Below are 19,104 nucleotides of genomic sequence, written 5' to 3'. Positions count from 1 at the left end.
TAGTAAATTTTTATTTAATATATATATATATATATATATATATATATATATATATATATATATGTATAAGTATATATATATATATAATATATAATATTATATATATATATATATGTGTGTGTGTATATATATATACTATATGTATATATGTATATATATGTATATATATATATATATGTATATGTATATATATATGTATGTATATTAATATCTGTATATGTATATATATGTATATATATATATATATATATATATATATATATATATATATATATTATATATATATATATATATACTACAACAATAACACCCTGCAATTTTTAATTATATTAAAATATTTACAAACAAATACTAATTAATAATAACATTTAAACCCAAAGTCATATTAATGTGTTGTAATGGTGAGGCTGCACTTTTATTAATAATTTAATGCTCTTTTTGTTTTCATTTTTTCTGTGTTCAGTAGCCATTTAAAGACATCTTGGTCAAAAATATTTTAATGCGTGCTGTCAAAATTCATCTGCAAATAGCTGAAATACCATTCAAATAGCTGAAATATAATTCATTACTTTGGTCATCATGACAAACTGGTTTAATGCATGGCAACGACGTAAAGAAGAAAGATACTTATCTAAAATGTGATAATGTAGCGAAAGAAAAAGAAAGAAAGAACAGCCCCCTGTGTTCTTCACATGTGCTGGTGGTAATAGTCTGTGGGTAAAACAATGAGGAAGAGAAAGCTTCCCAGTGGACACGTGACACTATGGATACAGTTATAACGTCGAGTTATTGTTCATACAGTATGTGTTCTGTGAAGTGTCCGTGTCTTAATGTCTGATCTGTGCTGTCACCTTTGCTTCTGTCTCTGTGAATGGTGATGCGCCGACTCAGCTCTCAGGAGAGATGGTTTGGTTCATGGAAGGAATGTGCTTTTTGCCTGTTTTTTTGGTAATCTGGTCATCGAGTACGTTCATTATATCTTACATCATCGCATTAGTTCGACGAGATGTTGACGTTATCCTCCCTTACATCAGGTATGTCACACGGCTTTTTACCTTGGGCTTGAATTTAGTTTGGCTACACATCTGGACTATATGAATGAACAACTCTGAAATAACATAAACCATAAATAGATTTAATAACACGGGCATGTTTTAAGCGAGTATTTATATAAAGTTGCTAGTCTTAAGAATCTGAGAGGGGGAAAAAGTTTCTGCAGACAGCTCGTTTAGTTTCGTTTTCTACTTGAAAGTTGAATTTTGGCTCGAGTTCAAAATCAGTATTCATTGCAGGGAATACTAGATTTCAGGACAAACTAGATTTCTTTAAAGAATATAATATAATAAATGCAATATGATGTGTTTAATATTAAGTAATATGTAATTATTTATTTGATATAAATATATAATATATACTTTACTAATGATAACACCCTGCAATTGTTTAATTAGGTTTAATATTTAAAATATATATATATAAAAAAATCTAATTAATAATATTTTTATGTCAAAGTCATATTAATGTTTTGTAATGGTGAGTTTTCATTTGTATTAAGTGTCATTCAGTAAACTGTGGAACTTGTGTGTGCTTTTTTAAATATAAAATATTGCAAGTTTATGATTAAATGCTTCTGAATTGCTTCAGAAATTCAAATGTTCTTATTTTCAATTCTCTGTATGTATGTACTGTACATGTGGAAGAACTGACAATAAAGCACACTTGACTTGACTTTCTTATTTTTGTGAATGTCTCTGAAATGATACAGGGGCCACTCCGCCAGAGAGCTGTGTGTTTGGATTCATGTCGACAATCACTGCCTTTGCAGGTATGACGAACAACCAGCCATTTGATTTCAGTTTGATCTGATTTGATTTCCAGCTCATATTTTAGACCAGCAGCTTCAGGAAACTCCACAGTTATCTGTGTTTCACAAACTGTGGGAACTTGCACAACTTTTGCTTGGTTTTGACATGTGAGAGGAAAGCAGTGGGAATGTCTCGAGTGTGCTTTTCTTTAGTAACAAAGGAATCACACTCATTCTGGTCTCACTTCTCTTTCTGCTGAAAACGAAAACAGATTTTTCCCCATCAGTGACACAGCTGGAGTTCAGTGTTTTACAAACAGCACCACAGTCTGTGTAGAACTGCACACAAAACCTCAAACAACTGCGGAAATGAAACTTAATGCCAAATCACAGGTTATCAGTGCAACGCTCATCATGGCAACTCTACTGAATTGCGTTTTAACCTATAGAAGTACTATTTTCAGTGCATTATCCTGCATAAAGTATGTGTATTCTGTAGTATTACATGAGTGAATATTATTTACTGCATCGCACAGCAATTTTAATCAATAAAATCAATGATGCTCAGTACAGGATATTTGTTTTCCAGCTTTTGCTACTATGTATGCTGAATATAAATTTGTGGAGAGAGTCCATGAGACAACGGGTGCCGTGTCCCCTCGTTTGAACAAGGTTTCTTTTGGTTTTGGCATCATCTCTTGTGTCGGCATGTGTTTGGTGGCTACATTTCAGGTATATCTTGTTCAACCAAAACATTGTTTATTGCTCACTTTTTTTACTCAATTTTCTCACCTTTGTGTCATTCCAAGTATGTAAGACTTTCTTTCTTTGGTGGAATGCAAAAGAAGATATTTCGAAAAATGTCCTAGTGTGTTTTTGTGCATATAATGAAAGCAACTGCTTTGGACCCCACTGACATTCATTAAACAGACGAAAACAGCAAGAAAGTAATACAGGTTTGGAACAAAATGGGGGGGGGGGGTAAATGATAACTCTCTCTTTAATGGCACTCATGTATGATGTTGTGTTCTAGGAGACGACGGTGATGGCAGTCCATGATGTGGGTGCTTTACTATTCTTCCTGTTTGGGGTTACATACGCTGTTATCCAAAGTGTGATATCGTACCGAGGTCATCCATATGGATGTTCCAAGTGCATTTGCCATTTCCGTGCGTTCTTTGCTGGATTGGCTGTTCTAGCTGTATTACCCAGTATCCTTTCTAGGCAGTACCAATATATGCTATTGGCTGACATTCTGAATGTAGTTTTGCTGATGTAAATTCGCATCTGCTTACATGGCTGGTCTTCCGAATCTAGCATTGTGATCACAACATGCTGGTTTTCCATGTAAAGACATGCAATGTTTACATTTCAGATCAAACAAATTGTCTTTAACGCCTCCTTCCAGCAATTATTTGTGCAATTCCTATCGGAACAAGCAAACTTCACTGGGACACCAATGATAAGGTACCAGTCATGTCCCTAACCAGACATTCCAGTACTTAAATTGTAGCAAAATGTATTACTGAATGTTTAAAGTTGCTCGTCTTGTTTTCTTGCTTCTGGGACTACTCACTTCATATAGCGAGTGTTGCGTGCGAATGGATCACTACTTTCAGTTTTGTCTTCTTCTTTTTAACATACATCAGAGAGTTCCAGGTGTGTATGTAAAATTTCATTAGACTTACACTATTATTCAAATGTTTGGGGTCAGTGATATTTAATTAAAAATTAACAGTTTCAAATAAATACTGTTCTTTTGAACTTTCTACTCATTAAAAAAAAAACAACAACAAAAAAAAACTGGAGTAATGGCTGCTGAAGATTCAGCTTTGCATCACAGAAATAAATTTCATTTTATAATATATTCAAATAGAAAGCACTTATTTTAAATAGTTTTTACACATAATCACAGCCTTGGTAAGCAAAAGAAGCTTCTTCCAAAAACATAAAAATCTTACCAACCCCAAAATGTTTCACATTATTTCAAATCACAATTATATTAATTCATATTCCTTTTAGTGCCTCCAAGATCGTATTAACTTTTCTTTTATTTCTTTTTTACAGCAATTCACACTGAAGCTGACTGTTAATTTAATCGAGTATTCATGACCATGACATCATGCCGTTACAGTATGTTTTGGTGCATTTTTAAATTAATAGAATTGTATTTTTATACAACTTACTACATTTTCACGTTGAAAGATCTGCTAAAGTACTGTGTAATCATTTGAAGTTTAGATTTTGTAGCTTGTATTTCAGTCTACAAAAAGGGCATAAACATTTACTTGAAGTGTAATATACGCTAACCAGTTGATTCCAAACAGTTAATAAAGCTGTTTGATAGTGATTCTCAGTTTACAAAACATTTATGATTAACCAAGACAAAATAGTTGAGTACATCCATATTCGCATGACTGTCAATCAATCTTCGCTTTGGTTATATATTTGCTTTGGTGATTCTTGCTTTGTTTTTGTTGGTTATCATTCCAAAAATTCAGTGCAGCTGAAAGTAAGCAACAGTTGTGTTTTAATCTTGCACTTTATGAAGTGGAATGTCAAAATAAGTCCATTGCTTGCACAATGTGTCTGACTTTGTAATTGTGAAATAAAAACACATGATGATGATAATGATGATGATGTGCATGACTAAAGAGAAGTGATTGCTTTAATGTTTGTAATGACAGGAATAGCAGCGTACATTATCGCCCAGAGGCTGGGTATATTATAAATTATTATATATATTTAATTCATAAAGAACAATTGTAATGTTACCGAAGTTTTCTATTGCAAATAAATGCTGTTCTTTTGAACATTTTATTCACACACACAAAAGCAGCTCAGTTGTATTCAACACTGATTTCTGAAGGATCTTGTGGGACTGAAGACTGGAGTAATGGCTGCTGTAAATTCAGCTTTGCATCACAGGAATAAACTACATTTTAAAATGCATTCAAATAGAAAACTCTTATTTAAAATTGTAATGATACTTCACAATATTGCTGTTTTACTGATTTTTTTTTTAATCAAATAAATGCAGCCTTGGTGATCATAAAAGACTTTGTTCAAAAAAAAAAAAAAAAAAAAAAAAAAAAAAAAAAACTTACAAATGGTAGTGTTTAGTGTTTTAAAGTAACTTAATTTTACTGAATTCAAACATAACTTTTAATAACAAATTAGATTTGAAAAAGACTATATAAACAAATCTGTAATGATTGTGCAACACAATCAGTATTATTAGAAACTCCAAAAATCTAACAAATAGGGCTTTATGTCATTTTTGTTATTAATATTACTGTGATTCAAAGATTTTGATGTGATATGCAACAAAAAATTAATTTACAAAAATTAAAAAAAAAAAATGAATTTATGAACAGGTTTACAAGCCTGCTTGTGTCTATTTGATAAAGAAACTCACTGGCATCTTTTTATTGTTATTAGATGTACATGTCAGGCATGAGATGAGATATTTATGACAGTTCACATGAGAGTTGTACTTAGACTTAAATGGACCAATTATCATCACAATCACTAGCAATCTCAGCAAGTGAGAAACTGCCCTCAGAAACCACCAGTACAGATGACAAATATGCAGTCTCTGAGATTAGAGAAACACAAGCTTAGCGCCATCACTAAGTGTCTGTCCTCTATAAGGACATTCAAGTGCATTTAGCCTGCTTTGAGATGAGCAAGGCTCATGATGGCCTACACAGGCTAGTCCTACACAAAGCTCATCGGCTGTGAGAGCCAATCAGTCGCTGAAAGATGATTCGCTGCCTGAGCTGTCATCATCTTGCTCTTCCAATCCTTTTTTGCCACTATCTGGAACAGGTGCGTCAGGGGTACTAAACAGAATTTCAATGAATCCATTAGATACAATATAAACACTTCATTGTAACACATATAGTGACTATACACGTGCATAAATAGTGCATAATATTTTTACTGTCGCTAACACTTACTCAAGCAAACCGGGGTCCAAACCCTCCATTACCATCTTATTTTTAATGGCCATGACTGGAACACCCTATGCGAAGGAGCAAAATATAGGCATATGCACATACTTTCCACATGTTAGTCATAACTAGGCAATATGTGAGTTTATTATTGATTCCATTCATTTTTAAGGAACAATTCACCCGAAAATGTAAATTTGCTGAAATTGTACTCTCTTCAGGTAATCCATGCTCTAAATGAGTTTGTTTCTTCATCAGAAGAATGAATAGTTTTTTCATTGGAAAGAGATTCTGAGAAATGTAGCATTACGTCACTTGCTAACCAATGTATCCTCTGCAGTGAATGGGTGCCGTCAGAATGAGAGTCCAAACAGCTGATAAAAACATCACAGTAATCCATCTTGTGAAGCGAAAAACATAATTGGTGAGCAAGAGACGTAATGCTAAATTTCTCCAGATCTCTTTCCAATGATCTACATCTTAGATGGCCTGAGGGCGAGTAACTTGTGAGCATATTTGAATTTTTATCCCAAAAAACACACATACCACTTGCACCATTTTCAGGTATCTGGCATATCGTGGGTCCTTGGCTACAGTTATCACGTTTTCTGCTGGGGCCTCTGTCTTTTGCTCCTGATGGGCCACTTGTGCTTGCTGCGATGCCTGAATGGACGAGGAATGTATATTATTACGAAAAACTTACTACTGGAATAACTTCCTGTGGGTTTTAAATACCTCAAAAGCAGTGGGATAAATGGATTATGACAATAACATCTCAGATGAACTGTTACCTCAACAGGAGGACCTGAAGAGGGGCCCGTGGCATCACTGCCACCCGCTGCAGGGCCGTTTGTCTCTGCAGACCGTCTCACTCCATCCACTGTCACTTCTTCCAAACCAGGGATAGAGGCCAACTGCAAATGTATACACCATATTTTAATGAAAAAATACAGTTGTTGTTTTTATTTTTAAAGTTGCTTTATTAATTTTTCTAGATGCTGTATTTATTTCAATCTCATTTGTATTATTTACTTTAAAATATTTTTACATATAGTTGTTTTTAGTTTGTTTTAATCTAATGTCTATTTTAATCTATTTTTATTAAATTAAATAATTAATTTGTATTTTATATTTGCTTTAATCTTTTTTTTTTTTTCAACATTATCTTCTCTTATTTTGGTTGAATTATAATTATTTTGTTGTTGTTTATTTTTTATTTTTCTCCAAATATTTCCGCTGATCTGTTTTGAGTTACCTTTGCCTCCAAAATGCTCAGTGTGGTCTCAATCTGCTGGATTCGTAGTGATACTGTTGCTAGTTTCTGCAAGAACAAATTTCATCAGGCCACTGAGACTTTCAGGAAATGTGTAAGTTGAGGTAAAGAGGGGAATGATGTGTTGACAGGTGAATATACCTCCTCACATACTGTGGAAAACCGGTTCAGGAACCTGACGGTGTGGACGATGAACTGATTGAGGAAAGCTACGATTCTTCGCTGCTGAATGGCTGGAACCTTAAGAAAGAAAGTATCACTATTATGTATGTCAGACGATCATGTGAGCAGCAGCTGATGCTGCAACGTTAAACTTACCTTTGTAAGATCTACTCCCGATCCCACAATGGGTAATCCGTCCTCATCCATGTCAACAACTGGTTAGCGTTTTAACTGGAACAGAGACACCGATTTCTACGGTTTAAATGTGCCAAATGAGTCGGGAACTTGCAACGAATGCATCGCTGTGAAAAAAGAACTCTTCACGTGACTTCAGCGCGACCGACCTGCAGCATTTCCGCGTTACATAACAAAAGTCCTCAACCCCTGAAACTAGTCATTTTCAAATGCATTTTGTATATTTGAACTACAAATAATTTTATTCCATTTATTAGTATTTAAACTGTGTTAACGTTGTAGTTTGTGATGTGAATTAATAATAAAATAAATAAATAAAAGCCTTCTCTTCCACGTTATCATAATAAAGGTCTGCTCTCAAAACATCGAAAAATAGATCTGAGAGCAAATATTGAAAGTTTCATTTATAAGTTGTTTTTGTGATATTTAAAAATAATACGTAGTAGTTAACTACATACAAGTTCTACTAATTATAATTATTTACTAAACATCTAAAACGACGTAACTGCCGACACTACCTTAGTTTTAACTTTTTTTTTTTTTTTAGCAAGTAATGACACACACGGCTTATTTCTGCTTTCTTTTAAAAAGTAAATAATATTTATTGTATCATTAAATTAAAATGGATATTCAACAATCCATAATTACCAGTTTATTTCTAGTAATTATGGATTGTTGAATATCCATTTTAGTTATTAATTACAACTATTTTGTTTCATAAGTGTCTTCTTTTGTAGGCTATCAGATGACTTGGTTGTTTGTGTACTCAAGCACAAGCACAAACATCAGTAAAATCTCAAAAGAACATCAACACCAGCAGAGGACATGCACCACGCTGTTACTACAAAAGAGAAACAGATTTTACAAATCTGAAAAAATGACTTTAATTATGAAGAATAACAAAGTTCCACGTACAACAGGAAAAAAAAAATATCTTTTGAAAATTTAAAAAGATAAAATAAGCAGTTGACACACAGACCGAGTTCATTAACATGAATTGATTAAGTCAGATACATCTGAAATGTTGCTCAGTCATCAAGTGCGAAGTCGAAGGGCTCAAAGTCAGAGCGCATTTGTTTGGCCTGATCCTCTTCTTCTTCTTTTGTACATTTACACTCCCTCCAGTCAGCACGCATAGGGATGTTCAACAACGCCTCGCTCGCCAACACTTCCCTGAGGCCAAACACATACATACAGAATGCACAGGCGGTTATGCAAAGAAAGTATTTACTCAGATCATACTCATTCAAATAATTAGAACTCACGCTGATGAAGTGTCTGTTGAACAATTACCTGCCAAACTGCAAAGGGAAATTTTTCTTGATGCGATAAAACAGCTTCTCTCCTGTATCCAGCTCCACATAAAAGTAGGGCGTTCCTGGAGGAGCAATCTGTAATGGGACACATCACAGTTAGTCACAGTGCATCTTTACACAAAACAGACCCAGTCCCTTGCTCTCTTATTAACTTCATAGATAATATTACATAGTTCAGTATATTAGAGAGTGAAAATGAATGTACTCAGACACAGCACCTAACAATAGTGCACAAACCCAAATAACCAATATTTTTTAAATTCTATTTTAGACTACATACAGATGTAATTTCAAGGTAGCTTGTAAATTTTGCACTTTTTTTTTTTTTTTTACTGTTTAGATTACAAGAACAGCAAACTAAACTGAGTGGACTCAAATATGCCAATAACAGTACATACAATTAAAAAAAAAAAACATTTTTATTACATAAGTACTAAATTATATTAACAGTATATATATAAAAAAAACAATAAACACAATGTAAACAATGTAATAAATTATGATATTATCATTGTAATTTATAATTATTTAACGTTATATAATGTAAACTTATAAAATAATAATAAAACAAATAATTTAGTGTGTATAGAATGCATAACAAAAATTAAGACAGTATAATATAACAACAAATAATTTATATACTGCATTAAATAACTGTATACATTAAATAAAATGTATATAATTAATAACTAAATTATATTACCAGTATATATATATAATAAAAATACAATTTATATAATATACTAAAGTAGTAATAAATGATCATATTAAAAGCATATTTGTAATAAATAAACATACATGAGCACAAAGCTGGAAGTTTTGGAAGAATTGTTTTCAGTCTGAGATGGACTCAGATGGAAGGTACCTGTTTGAGGTCTGTATGAGCTGGAATCTCCATCAGTTCCATCTGCTGCTCTTCAGCTTGCGTCATGAACGCCTCCTTGATGTCTTCTGTACTGCACTTCTCCATGGACACCGGCACTACCTGAGCACGACAAAAGTAGTTTCTGTTAGACCCGTTACGCATTGTTTTCACACAAGGAGGTCTTTGGGAAATCACCTATTTGGTCATCACCGGGAACACGTTCCTCAGAAATGGTTATCTCTGTCAGCGCAGACAGACTGTCTATCCGCTCAGACTTAAACTGATGAAGTGATGTTGAAGTCTGTTATCGGTGGAGGGCTGGGCATCTCTCACACTCTCCACACTGCTATGAGTTTACCAGACTCTCTTGTTTGTATGTGTGGTGATTTTCAGTTTGACTTTGGATCTGTACAGGTCAGTCCTGTCAGGCAGACACCACAATTTCAATATGAATGACAATATTTTGTCTGGACCTGTAGTTGAAGGTGCTGGCTACGGTAGTTCCTCTCAAACATGATGCACCGCTGCGCTCTGCTTTTACAGAACTTCTTGACGGCACTCTTGTATTTCTCCATCTCTTCAACCACCTCCGATGCCAAATCCACCACTGACTGGTAATGTCCGATGGGCAGCAGGAGAACATGGTCGGGAGTGAGACCACCCTTAGCGAGAGCCATGTAACACTGGAAATAATAGAATAGTTACATTAATAATTCCAATAATTTATAGGTCGATATTTTTTTTTTTAATGTTAAAAGCATTCTAAAGTGACAATGCAGAATAGATATTTTGTGGACTCACATGTGTTCCAATGCTTATGACCAAGTGCTTCTCGACTTCTGGACTTGCAAGGCAGAACCAACAGGGTCCGGTGGGCTGTGCTGTAATGAGACACGAAAACAAGGTCTTTTATGGAATAACCAAAAGGTTTGGGTGGGGTGTGGTATTTTAATAAATTTTAATTAATATTTATAAATAAGGTAATAAAAATAGTCCGGTTTGATCCATTAGATCAGCGGAAAGATTGCAGGTGAATGGACTCACGGGGTCTTCGGGGCTGTTTGGGGTAATTCGGTCTGTCTCCATCTGTTTGTCTCTTCCTGTCATGGTGACGTTGCTGGTGCTGTGGCTTCTTTTGGCCCAGATCAAAAAAGAACTGGGATACTGGTTCCTCCTAAACAAAAAAAAAAGCAACAAGATTTCTTTCAAAAACATTAAAAAAAAAAAAAAAAAAAAAAAAAAACAACCACAAACCTACACCTGCATACTAACTCTATCAGTCAGTAAAAAACTGTACACTCAAACCTCCGCGGCTGTCATAGAGGGTGGCGGTTTTTCTTTCCTCCCATCTTTCATAGGTTTCCTGTAGGGATTTTCTGTGACATCCTGAGGCTGTTTGACTAACTCTGCGGGGTCCATGTTTTTCATCGGGACAATGTTGAATGCATACAAATACTATGAGAGAAGATCAACTGTACAATTAAAATTCACTCTCTATTTGCCACAGGTCTTTTAAGCATTATGTTATGCACAGATATTAAAATTATGGACAGTTATTCATTTCATGTTAAGGCTGATATTAAAATTCCATTTTGTCTAAAATTTAACAATGAAACACTAAAAACTAAAATTGATTGATTGATAAAAGTGAATTTGATTATCAAAAAATTACAATATGCAGTATGAAATACAGATGTTTATTTTAAGATTTTCCATTAATTATAAAATTTGATAGTTTGTTATTGTTTTTAAATATGAACTTTAAGAAATGTGGTTACTGTTAACTAAAACTTTTAAAAATTATTTTCTGTTATTTGTAATACACCTGAAATAAAACATAGGTGCTAGGGGAATATATATTATATAGTTACTAGCCGAAAATAACTTCTAAATTTTAAAAGTAAAAATAATGAAATTTACAGAAGCACAAAATTACAGCACAATAACAAAATTAGTAAAACTTTACCAAAAAAAAAAAAAAACAAACAAACCTTCTTCTTGGCAGGATTGTTGACTGTTGCCAGGGCGATGAATCTACTGACATGCTGAGCATTCTCTTGAAGGACTACATGATTCCTGCAAATTTATACACATTTTTTTTTTAAGACAAATATCTTCCGAAAAGCAAAAACATATCATGATGCTGTAATGCCACACCTGTAAGGCAGCCTCTCGTAATGGACCGCTTCCAGTCCCGCAAAATGGTAGCGGGGCTTCAGTTTGTCAGCGAGATCTGCGATGGACGAAACCCCACAAAACTTTGTATCAGTTTCCTACAAAAGGCCGAGAAAGTAAATGACACTTGAGCACTGCAAAACTGATTCAAATGAATTAAAGGAGCATCACAAAGCACTGACGGGACTGTTTCCATACTGCCATACGCCTCGAGGCCACTGGGAGGTCAGGAGAATGTCCACTCCTCGAAATTTGGAGTTAGACAGCAGTGGGGCCGCCAGGGCAACGATATCTTTAGAGGTGAAGCAGTGTGAGGGAGCAGGTTCCTGCTGAGCCTCTCTGCCACTGACATAGGCAATCTGAAGCCCCGATGCCCCAGTGAAAACGCCTCTTCGCCCTGCGCAAAAAAGCATACTTGTTTAACTCAAATTGACAGTTTCATTTTTAAACATTACAACATCCTGCTCCATATTTGCTGAACGAAAAATCCAACCCGTTTCTTACTAATGTTGGGATGCTGACTAGAAAAATAGTGCCTGTTTTGCTCTAACACGTCACACATTCTCGACTAAAATATGCATTTTGATACCCACTTGTAAGGTGAAGCAGTCTTGCATTATCTCCCAATAATAACCAGAAGAACCTCCACAAAGATTTTCAAATTATGAATGATTCTCAAAACATTATTTCATGCCTAATCCTGATTTCGAAGTTGGAATTATGGCCAAAGTTTTTTTGCTACATCTGTGAGTGTCTCACTACACCCAAACAGTGACAGAAAATTAGATTTTGTGAAAAAAGCTTGTGCATTTATAAACGTATGTTTATGTAAAGTTGAATGCACTCAGTTTTTTTTTCCGAGTCCTTTACAGATCCTTCCTTCATAGAAGTTAAATAATAAATTTCGAATGCAACTTGATATTTGACTGCTTTTTTTTTTTTTTTTTGATAAGTGCATTAAAGCTCGCAAAACTGATATTTTTGAATTATTACCCACCATATTTTTGCATTATCATATTGGCTAATATTAAACATTTTGAAAACCTGCAGAATTTTTCTTCAAGATGCAGGGCTGTGTTATGGATCCATCCAAGAAAAATAAATATATATATAAAAAAAAAAAATGAAAAAAGCAACTCTGACCCTCACAATACACAGAGTAGTAAATCATACTTTTATACACAGTTAACACAAAAATTGCACAGATATACGTCTTCCAAAGCTGTGAGGTTATAGATTAATTTTACCCAAACATGTGATGTTTTCTGCCAACTCGCAGCCATCAGAGTTTGGGAGATACTTCACAGTCTCTTGGCTGGCTGCGCCGAGAATATATGTGTGAATGGGTGCTGGGGGTTTAGAGAGATCACCGATTAATTCAGTACACTGATAAATTAATGAACAAACAAACAAAACTAAAAGGAAACCTTAACGTTACCCTTTTTTGCACCAGATTTGTATGCCTCCCATTCTGCCTCCGCCTCAGGAGAAGTTCCAAAAAATTCACCAACACACAGCAACAACTGAAAAACAGCATCATCACGTTAAACTCGCAGCTGTCTCTTATGCTCATCGCTTCACAGTAAGACAGATCCACGTGCGGACTCACATCAAATTGCCCGCTCTTTTTCTGAATGGCGTTCACCCGGTTGAACAAAGCATTTATTCTTCCTTCAACGTCACCACATGCGAGTCTGAGAGAGGGAATGAAACATAAAATCAGCGTGGACAAGAAACACGCGAGTATATTATACACACACTACTGTCTTTACTGTCCATTATGACTGTAAATCACTGATTAACATAGGTAACGAGCCTACTAACATTAACATATGCCCCCTTTCAACCCAAAAGCTAAACTTACACTCGTAAAGGCTTGTCTTCCATACCGATTAAAATACAAATGTTCTTAAAAACTCTTAAAATTATTGTCCCTTGTGTCTGGTGTTAAATTGTGTGCGTTGTCAAAACAAACCCTGTCAGAACAGAGAGTGAATGATTTCGGCCGCCTGTTTATAACATATACACCTTAAGGTGAAACTTTATGTTTTTGGTGCTACAATTATTAAATGCTTTAGAGAAAATACCATATATAAAGTATAGAATTTATAAACGCGATAATATATATTATAAAGCTTAAATCACGTTTAAGTTTCTCTCCGGAGCAAATACAAGAGCGACACCGTAAATTGTATTAAACGCCTCAAATATGCGCGCATTATTCGCAACGCTATCGCTTTATAGCGTAATATTATCAGAGAAATTATACATTTATAATGCAAATAACCAAACAACCTACACTATGTTCTTCTAACACGTTAATATAACACTTTCATATAGATTTAAAACATAGGAACTGATTTACATTTGAAAAGCCAAAGTGCCCAATGTAATAAACGAAAATAAACTCCCATCTCATTTATACTACAACAACGATTTCTATAAGAGCAGAGTTCAAATAAGTGGAAATGGATGACAAATGCAAATTAGATGACTGTATAAACCTGCCCAATTAAACATATTTAAAAAGGCAGATTAATTTATAAAGCATTATTCCTTTAGTACATGTACACAATCCGTTTGTTTGCGTCTGCAATGCAGACCTTGTTTGCAAATTGCATGATTATTTATGGAATACATGCATGCACATGTGCCGAACATTTCCATTTTCATTTCCATATACAGGCTTCGGCATCGAAGGATGTTAACTAAAAGCGCTTCTTATCACAGCCGAACAACAGACATGACACCCCCCGAGCAGATTATAGAAATCGTGATGGATGACAAAACGTACAATGTGAGTAAAAGCAAACTGATCGAGAAGAGCGACTACTTCCGTGCGCTGAACAGCTCGGGGATGCGCGAGTCCGCGGAGGATTCGGTGCAGCTGCGGGGAGTGAGCGCGCCGGGGCTCGAGCTGCTACGCTACTGGAGTTCATCAACACCTCCAAAGTTCAGGTGGCCAGCGAGACTCTGGAGGACCTGATCGAAACCGCATCCTTTCTGCAAGTCACTTCCATTTTAAACTGCTCCTGAAATCAGTTTAACTTCCTAAAAATCACACACACACACACACACACACACACACACACACACACACACACACACACACACACACACACACACACAAAACCCTTAAAAATTACAATTCTTATTTTTTAATGGAATACTGGGTTTATTATTGCATACGGGAGAATGGTTGCAACTTAAGGAAAACACATCAAAATCTGGCTTAAACCTCACCTGCACACTGAACAACGACGGCATCTACATTATGAGCAGAGATGTCAGCCTGTCCACCAGCCTGGAGCACCACGTCTTCCTCTCAGATGCCTGGGTGACTTTCTGCTTGCTGCTCTGGGAGCTGCTTTGCTCTCTCTACCTGTCCAATGTCCTGTGAGCCACATTGTTCATTCTTTGGGGATCTGAAGTAGACTGCAGACTGCTGGGGAACAAAGATTTAGCGAGCCGAGCCAGGTCTGAAATGGCAAGTTTACTAGAAGTTTACCACAACGGTTTACTAGATCGGAATGATCAACCAACACAAAGAACAGAGACGTTAAAGGAATAGTATAGCAAAAAAAATGTAAATTTGGTTATTATTTACTTCCCCTCAAACTGTGTGATTTTAAAAGAGTCTCTGGAACATTCTTTAACATTCACGCTTTTGTGTTCCATGGAAGGAACAAGTCACACAGGGTTGAAACAACATTGGGGGTGATGAAATGATAATTAATGAAAGATAATTATAATTTTTTTTATTATTATAATTTTTTTTTTTTTTCAAAAAGCCTCAGTACTGAAAGGAATAGTTCTCCCAAAAATTTTCACTCACCCTCAGGCAATTCAAGATAAAGATAAGTTTATTTCTTCATCCAAACAGATTCAGAGAAATTTAGTATTACATCTCTTGCTCATCAGTGGACCATCTGCAGTGAATGGGTGCCGTCAGAATGAGAGTCCAAACAGCTGATAACTAACACCACAATAATTCACAAGTAGTTCACACCCCTTCAGTACATCAGTGACTCTCGTGAAGTAAAAAGCTGCTTGTATGTAATAAATCCATCAATGCATTTTAAATTAAATACAAGTTAAACTTCAGCATTTAACTTGAGTCCATAATAACACTTCCTCCAGTGAAGAAGTCCATCCCCTGTTGTCCTTTCACATTAAAATCCACCAACATATTTGTTCCGAACAGTTTTGGACTGTTTTCACTTGTAAACAGTACTTGATCTGTATATATTTCTCTTCTGATTCAGATGAGATGACTTTTTCACTGGAGAAAGCAATACTATAGACAGAAGACTTAAAACGTCTTCATGATGGATTTGTTCATTACAAAAAGCCTTTTTTTTAACTTTAAAAGATGTTGGTTGATGTACTGGAGTCACATAGATGATTGTGATGCTTTTATCAGCTGTTTGGACTCTCATTCCAATGGCACCTATTCACTGCAAAGAATACAATTGGTGAGCAAGTGATATAATGCTTATTTTTTCCAAAATCTGTTCTGATGAAGAAACAAATTAATTTACCTGAGGGTGAGTACAAGGATCCCTAGTTTTGATTTTTTTTGGTTAGGTTTTCTTTTTGAGAAATTGATGAGATGTTTTGTTGAGGTTTTTATTTTTTTTTTTTATATATTTATAGAACAGTACATATATATATATATATATATATATATATATATATAATTGTATTTATCTGGGCAGAGAGAAAGAACTCTACAAGAAATGCACCAAACATTTTCAGCCTGCACAGAACCATCTAATGCCAATGCACGTACAGTACCTTAACTATATATAACATGACATATACAGATTTACTACTACTAATATACAGATGCAGAAGTGAAGGCTTCAGATTTATAGATGAAATTAAAACACTAAACTTGCATAAGCTAATTAAACAAATTTAATATATTAATTTCATATGTCGAGCAAAAATGAATGTTGGTTTTGTTGAGTATTCCCAAGTTGCCTTGAATATGTAAAGGAGTAAGTTAAATAAAAATGTTCAAACTGTCCACTTTCTGTGCTTCATCTGTACTGTAGATTCTATCCTGTGTCTATGTCCTGGAAAGACTGTGGCCACTGGGTCTTAATGTTTAGCAGATGTCCCAACAAAGACAAGCCACCTGTAAGAGAGGATGGTGGGACAGTGGATGGCCAATGATTTGCTCGTTTAACTCGGGGATACTAAGTGACAAATGTGTCAAACTAGTTATCAAACATACAGATAGAAATAAGTTTTTTTTAAACCAGTAAGTGGCAACATGATTCAGATGATCGGATATAAAAAATGCAGCTTAGGATATAAATGCTATGTTTTATCTTCAATAAAACTGAATTAAGTCAAATTAAATTAAGAGATTATTACCTGATTTATTAGAAGAACATTTCATCCATATTGCACAGGCAGACAACAGATAATTTGATTTGCACATAAACAAAATTGTTTTCTGCACGTGTTTCCATGACGACAGGCTCGAAAAGCATCAGCAGAGTTCTATGAAAAAAAATACAAAAAATGATTGACCGTTCTCTCAAAATGCTTTGGAATACTGCTGCATGCCGATGACTAAAGGCAACTGAAGAGAACTCAGTACTTATAAAGCACATATTAATGCCTGATTCTGCATGACCATATTTTATATCCTTAATCCTACCCCATACCTAAACTTAACAACTACTTTAACTTATTAATAAGCAGCAAATTAGGAGTTTATTGAGGGAAAAGTCTAAGTTAATAGTTAGTTAATAGTGAGAACTGGTCTTCAAACTAAAGTTTGACCAAATCTGAATATATAATGAATAACAATAATAAAATGAAAAATAAAATATCATAAATATATATAATAATAATAAATATGTATATATATATATATGTATATAAATACATCAAATTGGGGAGGGTGTGGGTGTGGCTACATTTTCTATTAGCAAAGTACAAGTTATTTTATTTTTATTTTCGGGTCAAAATTATTTGAATAATTAATTGTGTAAAATGGTCAATTAGTCTGTTTCGCTGCATTACTGGGACGCAAAATATCTAAATCATCTGTTCTACCAAAATAGCATTGGTCCTGTTTGTCCTTATGTCCTTTGCTATAATAATACAGCCACTTGATGGCACTACAACTTAATTTAGTATAATATATATTTTCACCACACGTGCACACACACACAGTTCCCTTATTCATTACAAATGCACATGCAGATGAATAGAGTTGTTACGAATTAAAACAATTAAGATTATAAATACCACACACAAACACATCAAAACATGCACAATATTGAGCACCCAGATAAAGAACAGTCGGTAATGCAGTGACCTCTTTTCAAACAGCCAGCAGCGTGATTGGTACTGGTTGGGAATTGGGGGTTGAGTGAGGGGAGTTTGTGTTTTACTGATTTTCTCTTGTACACCATGTGGCCAACTGATAACATCTCTAGCAAATCAGAGCCAAAGAAATTAAGCCCTGCATTGCCTTTAATGTGTCACTGCTGTAGTGAGCTGACTCTCTGACGGATCACAGGTCTCAAGCTGGAAGAAATGCAGCAGAAGCAGCTTGTTCTACCTCAGTGACTGATTTAACATGTCACATCTGCTCGGTGTCTCTCACAATTCTCAAGTAGCTTTATATAGCTGTTTTGATATACATAGAACACCAATTAATCATAACCAATGACTGAATCACTTCACTTAAACACTGAATCACAGTGATGAAGTTGCATTTCTTTATTTAAAAATACAAAAAAATAATGCCTTTCTGCTGTCAGCGACTACTGCTACTGTGTCCTGAATTAATCATCTATAGCAGAGGTCCCCAACCAATTAAAATGTGTTAAAATAGAACATTTTCTGAACACAATACAACTAAGAAATTCTATTACAGTTTTGCCTCACGTGTGTGTGTGTGAGAATGAGAAGAGCAAAGATGAAGGCTAAACACAGTATTTCAAAGGACCCTTCATCATTCCAATTAATGTTACCTACCAAAACAAAGTCACTTCAAAAAGCTGATATAGAAAGAGCAAGATGAAGAGAGACACATGGCAGAGAGCATGAGAGAAGAGAGAGTGCGAAAGAGAGGTAGGTGGAGAAAGAAAGGGGGAGGTGGAGATAGAGAGAGGAGGGGAGGAGAGATAGAAAAATGAGAGTGAAAGGGGAGGACAGTTCGCCTCTGCAGCGCTGCAAGGACAGTGTGAACATCTCTGGAACGCAGACGGACCGAAGCTCTCAACAATCACACGCACTTCACCATGACAACCATGCCAATCACTGCACTGGAGTGACAGCTGTCAATCGACAGGAGAAGATTATCAGGATCACCTGCCACAGGAGAGATT

At 35.1% G+C, this 19,104-nt stretch overlaps 3 protein-coding genes across 3 annotated transcripts; 1 reads left to right on the top strand and 2 right to left on the bottom strand.

The window, feature by feature from the left end:
- Positions 1-749: 749 nt before the first annotated feature.
- On the top strand, positions 750-4,433 carry LOC109052695 (DNA damage-regulated autophagy modulator protein 1-like). The gene is made up of 7 exons (XM_019070108.2): positions 750-1,034; positions 1,758-1,825; positions 2,394-2,536; positions 2,838-3,015; positions 3,213-3,271; positions 3,371-3,463; positions 3,872-4,433. Exons 1-7 carry the CDS (start codon positions 904-906, stop codon positions 3,914-3,916), a joined length of 717 nt encoding a protein of 238 aa, XP_018925653.1. The 5' UTR covers positions 750-903; the 3' UTR covers positions 3,917-4,433.
- Positions 4,434-5,066: 633 nt separating this feature from the next.
- LOC109052694 (WASH complex subunit 3) lies at positions 5,067-7,529 on the bottom strand. Its single transcript, XM_019070107.2, has 7 exons — positions 7,352-7,529; positions 7,175-7,273; positions 7,016-7,081; positions 6,552-6,674; positions 6,307-6,423; positions 5,767-5,831; positions 5,067-5,649 (listed from the first exon to the last, which is right to left on the bottom strand). The coding sequence occupies exons 1-7, from the start codon at positions 7,400-7,402 to the stop codon at positions 5,556-5,558; spliced, it is 615 nt and encodes a 204-aa protein (XP_018925652.2). The 5' UTR covers positions 7,403-7,529; the 3' UTR covers positions 5,067-5,555.
- A 710-nt stretch (positions 7,530-8,239) lies between these two features.
- On the bottom strand, positions 8,240-13,895 carry LOC122133871 (CWF19-like protein 1). The gene is made up of 14 exons (XM_042740870.1): positions 13,611-13,895; positions 13,356-13,440; positions 13,185-13,269; positions 12,994-13,095; positions 11,929-12,143; positions 11,729-11,844; positions 11,563-11,647; positions 10,877-11,026; positions 10,616-10,745; positions 10,373-10,452; positions 10,045-10,254; positions 9,572-9,691; positions 8,684-8,781; positions 8,240-8,563 (listed from the first exon to the last, which is right to left on the bottom strand). The coding sequence occupies exons 1-14, from the start codon at positions 13,631-13,633 to the stop codon at positions 8,419-8,421; spliced, it is 1,644 nt and encodes a 547-aa protein (XP_042596804.1). The 5' UTR covers positions 13,634-13,895; the 3' UTR covers positions 8,240-8,418.
- Positions 13,896-19,104: the final 5,209 nt, after the last annotated feature.

The sequence above is a fragment of the Cyprinus carpio genome, chromosome A4 (assembly GCF_018340385.1).
Source record: "Cyprinus carpio isolate SPL01 chromosome A4, ASM1834038v1, whole genome shotgun sequence".
NCBI classification, from domain to species: Eukaryota; Metazoa; Chordata; class Actinopteri; order Cypriniformes; family Cyprinidae; genus Cyprinus; species Cyprinus carpio.
This window is presented reverse-complemented; position numbering and strand designations above follow the sequence as displayed.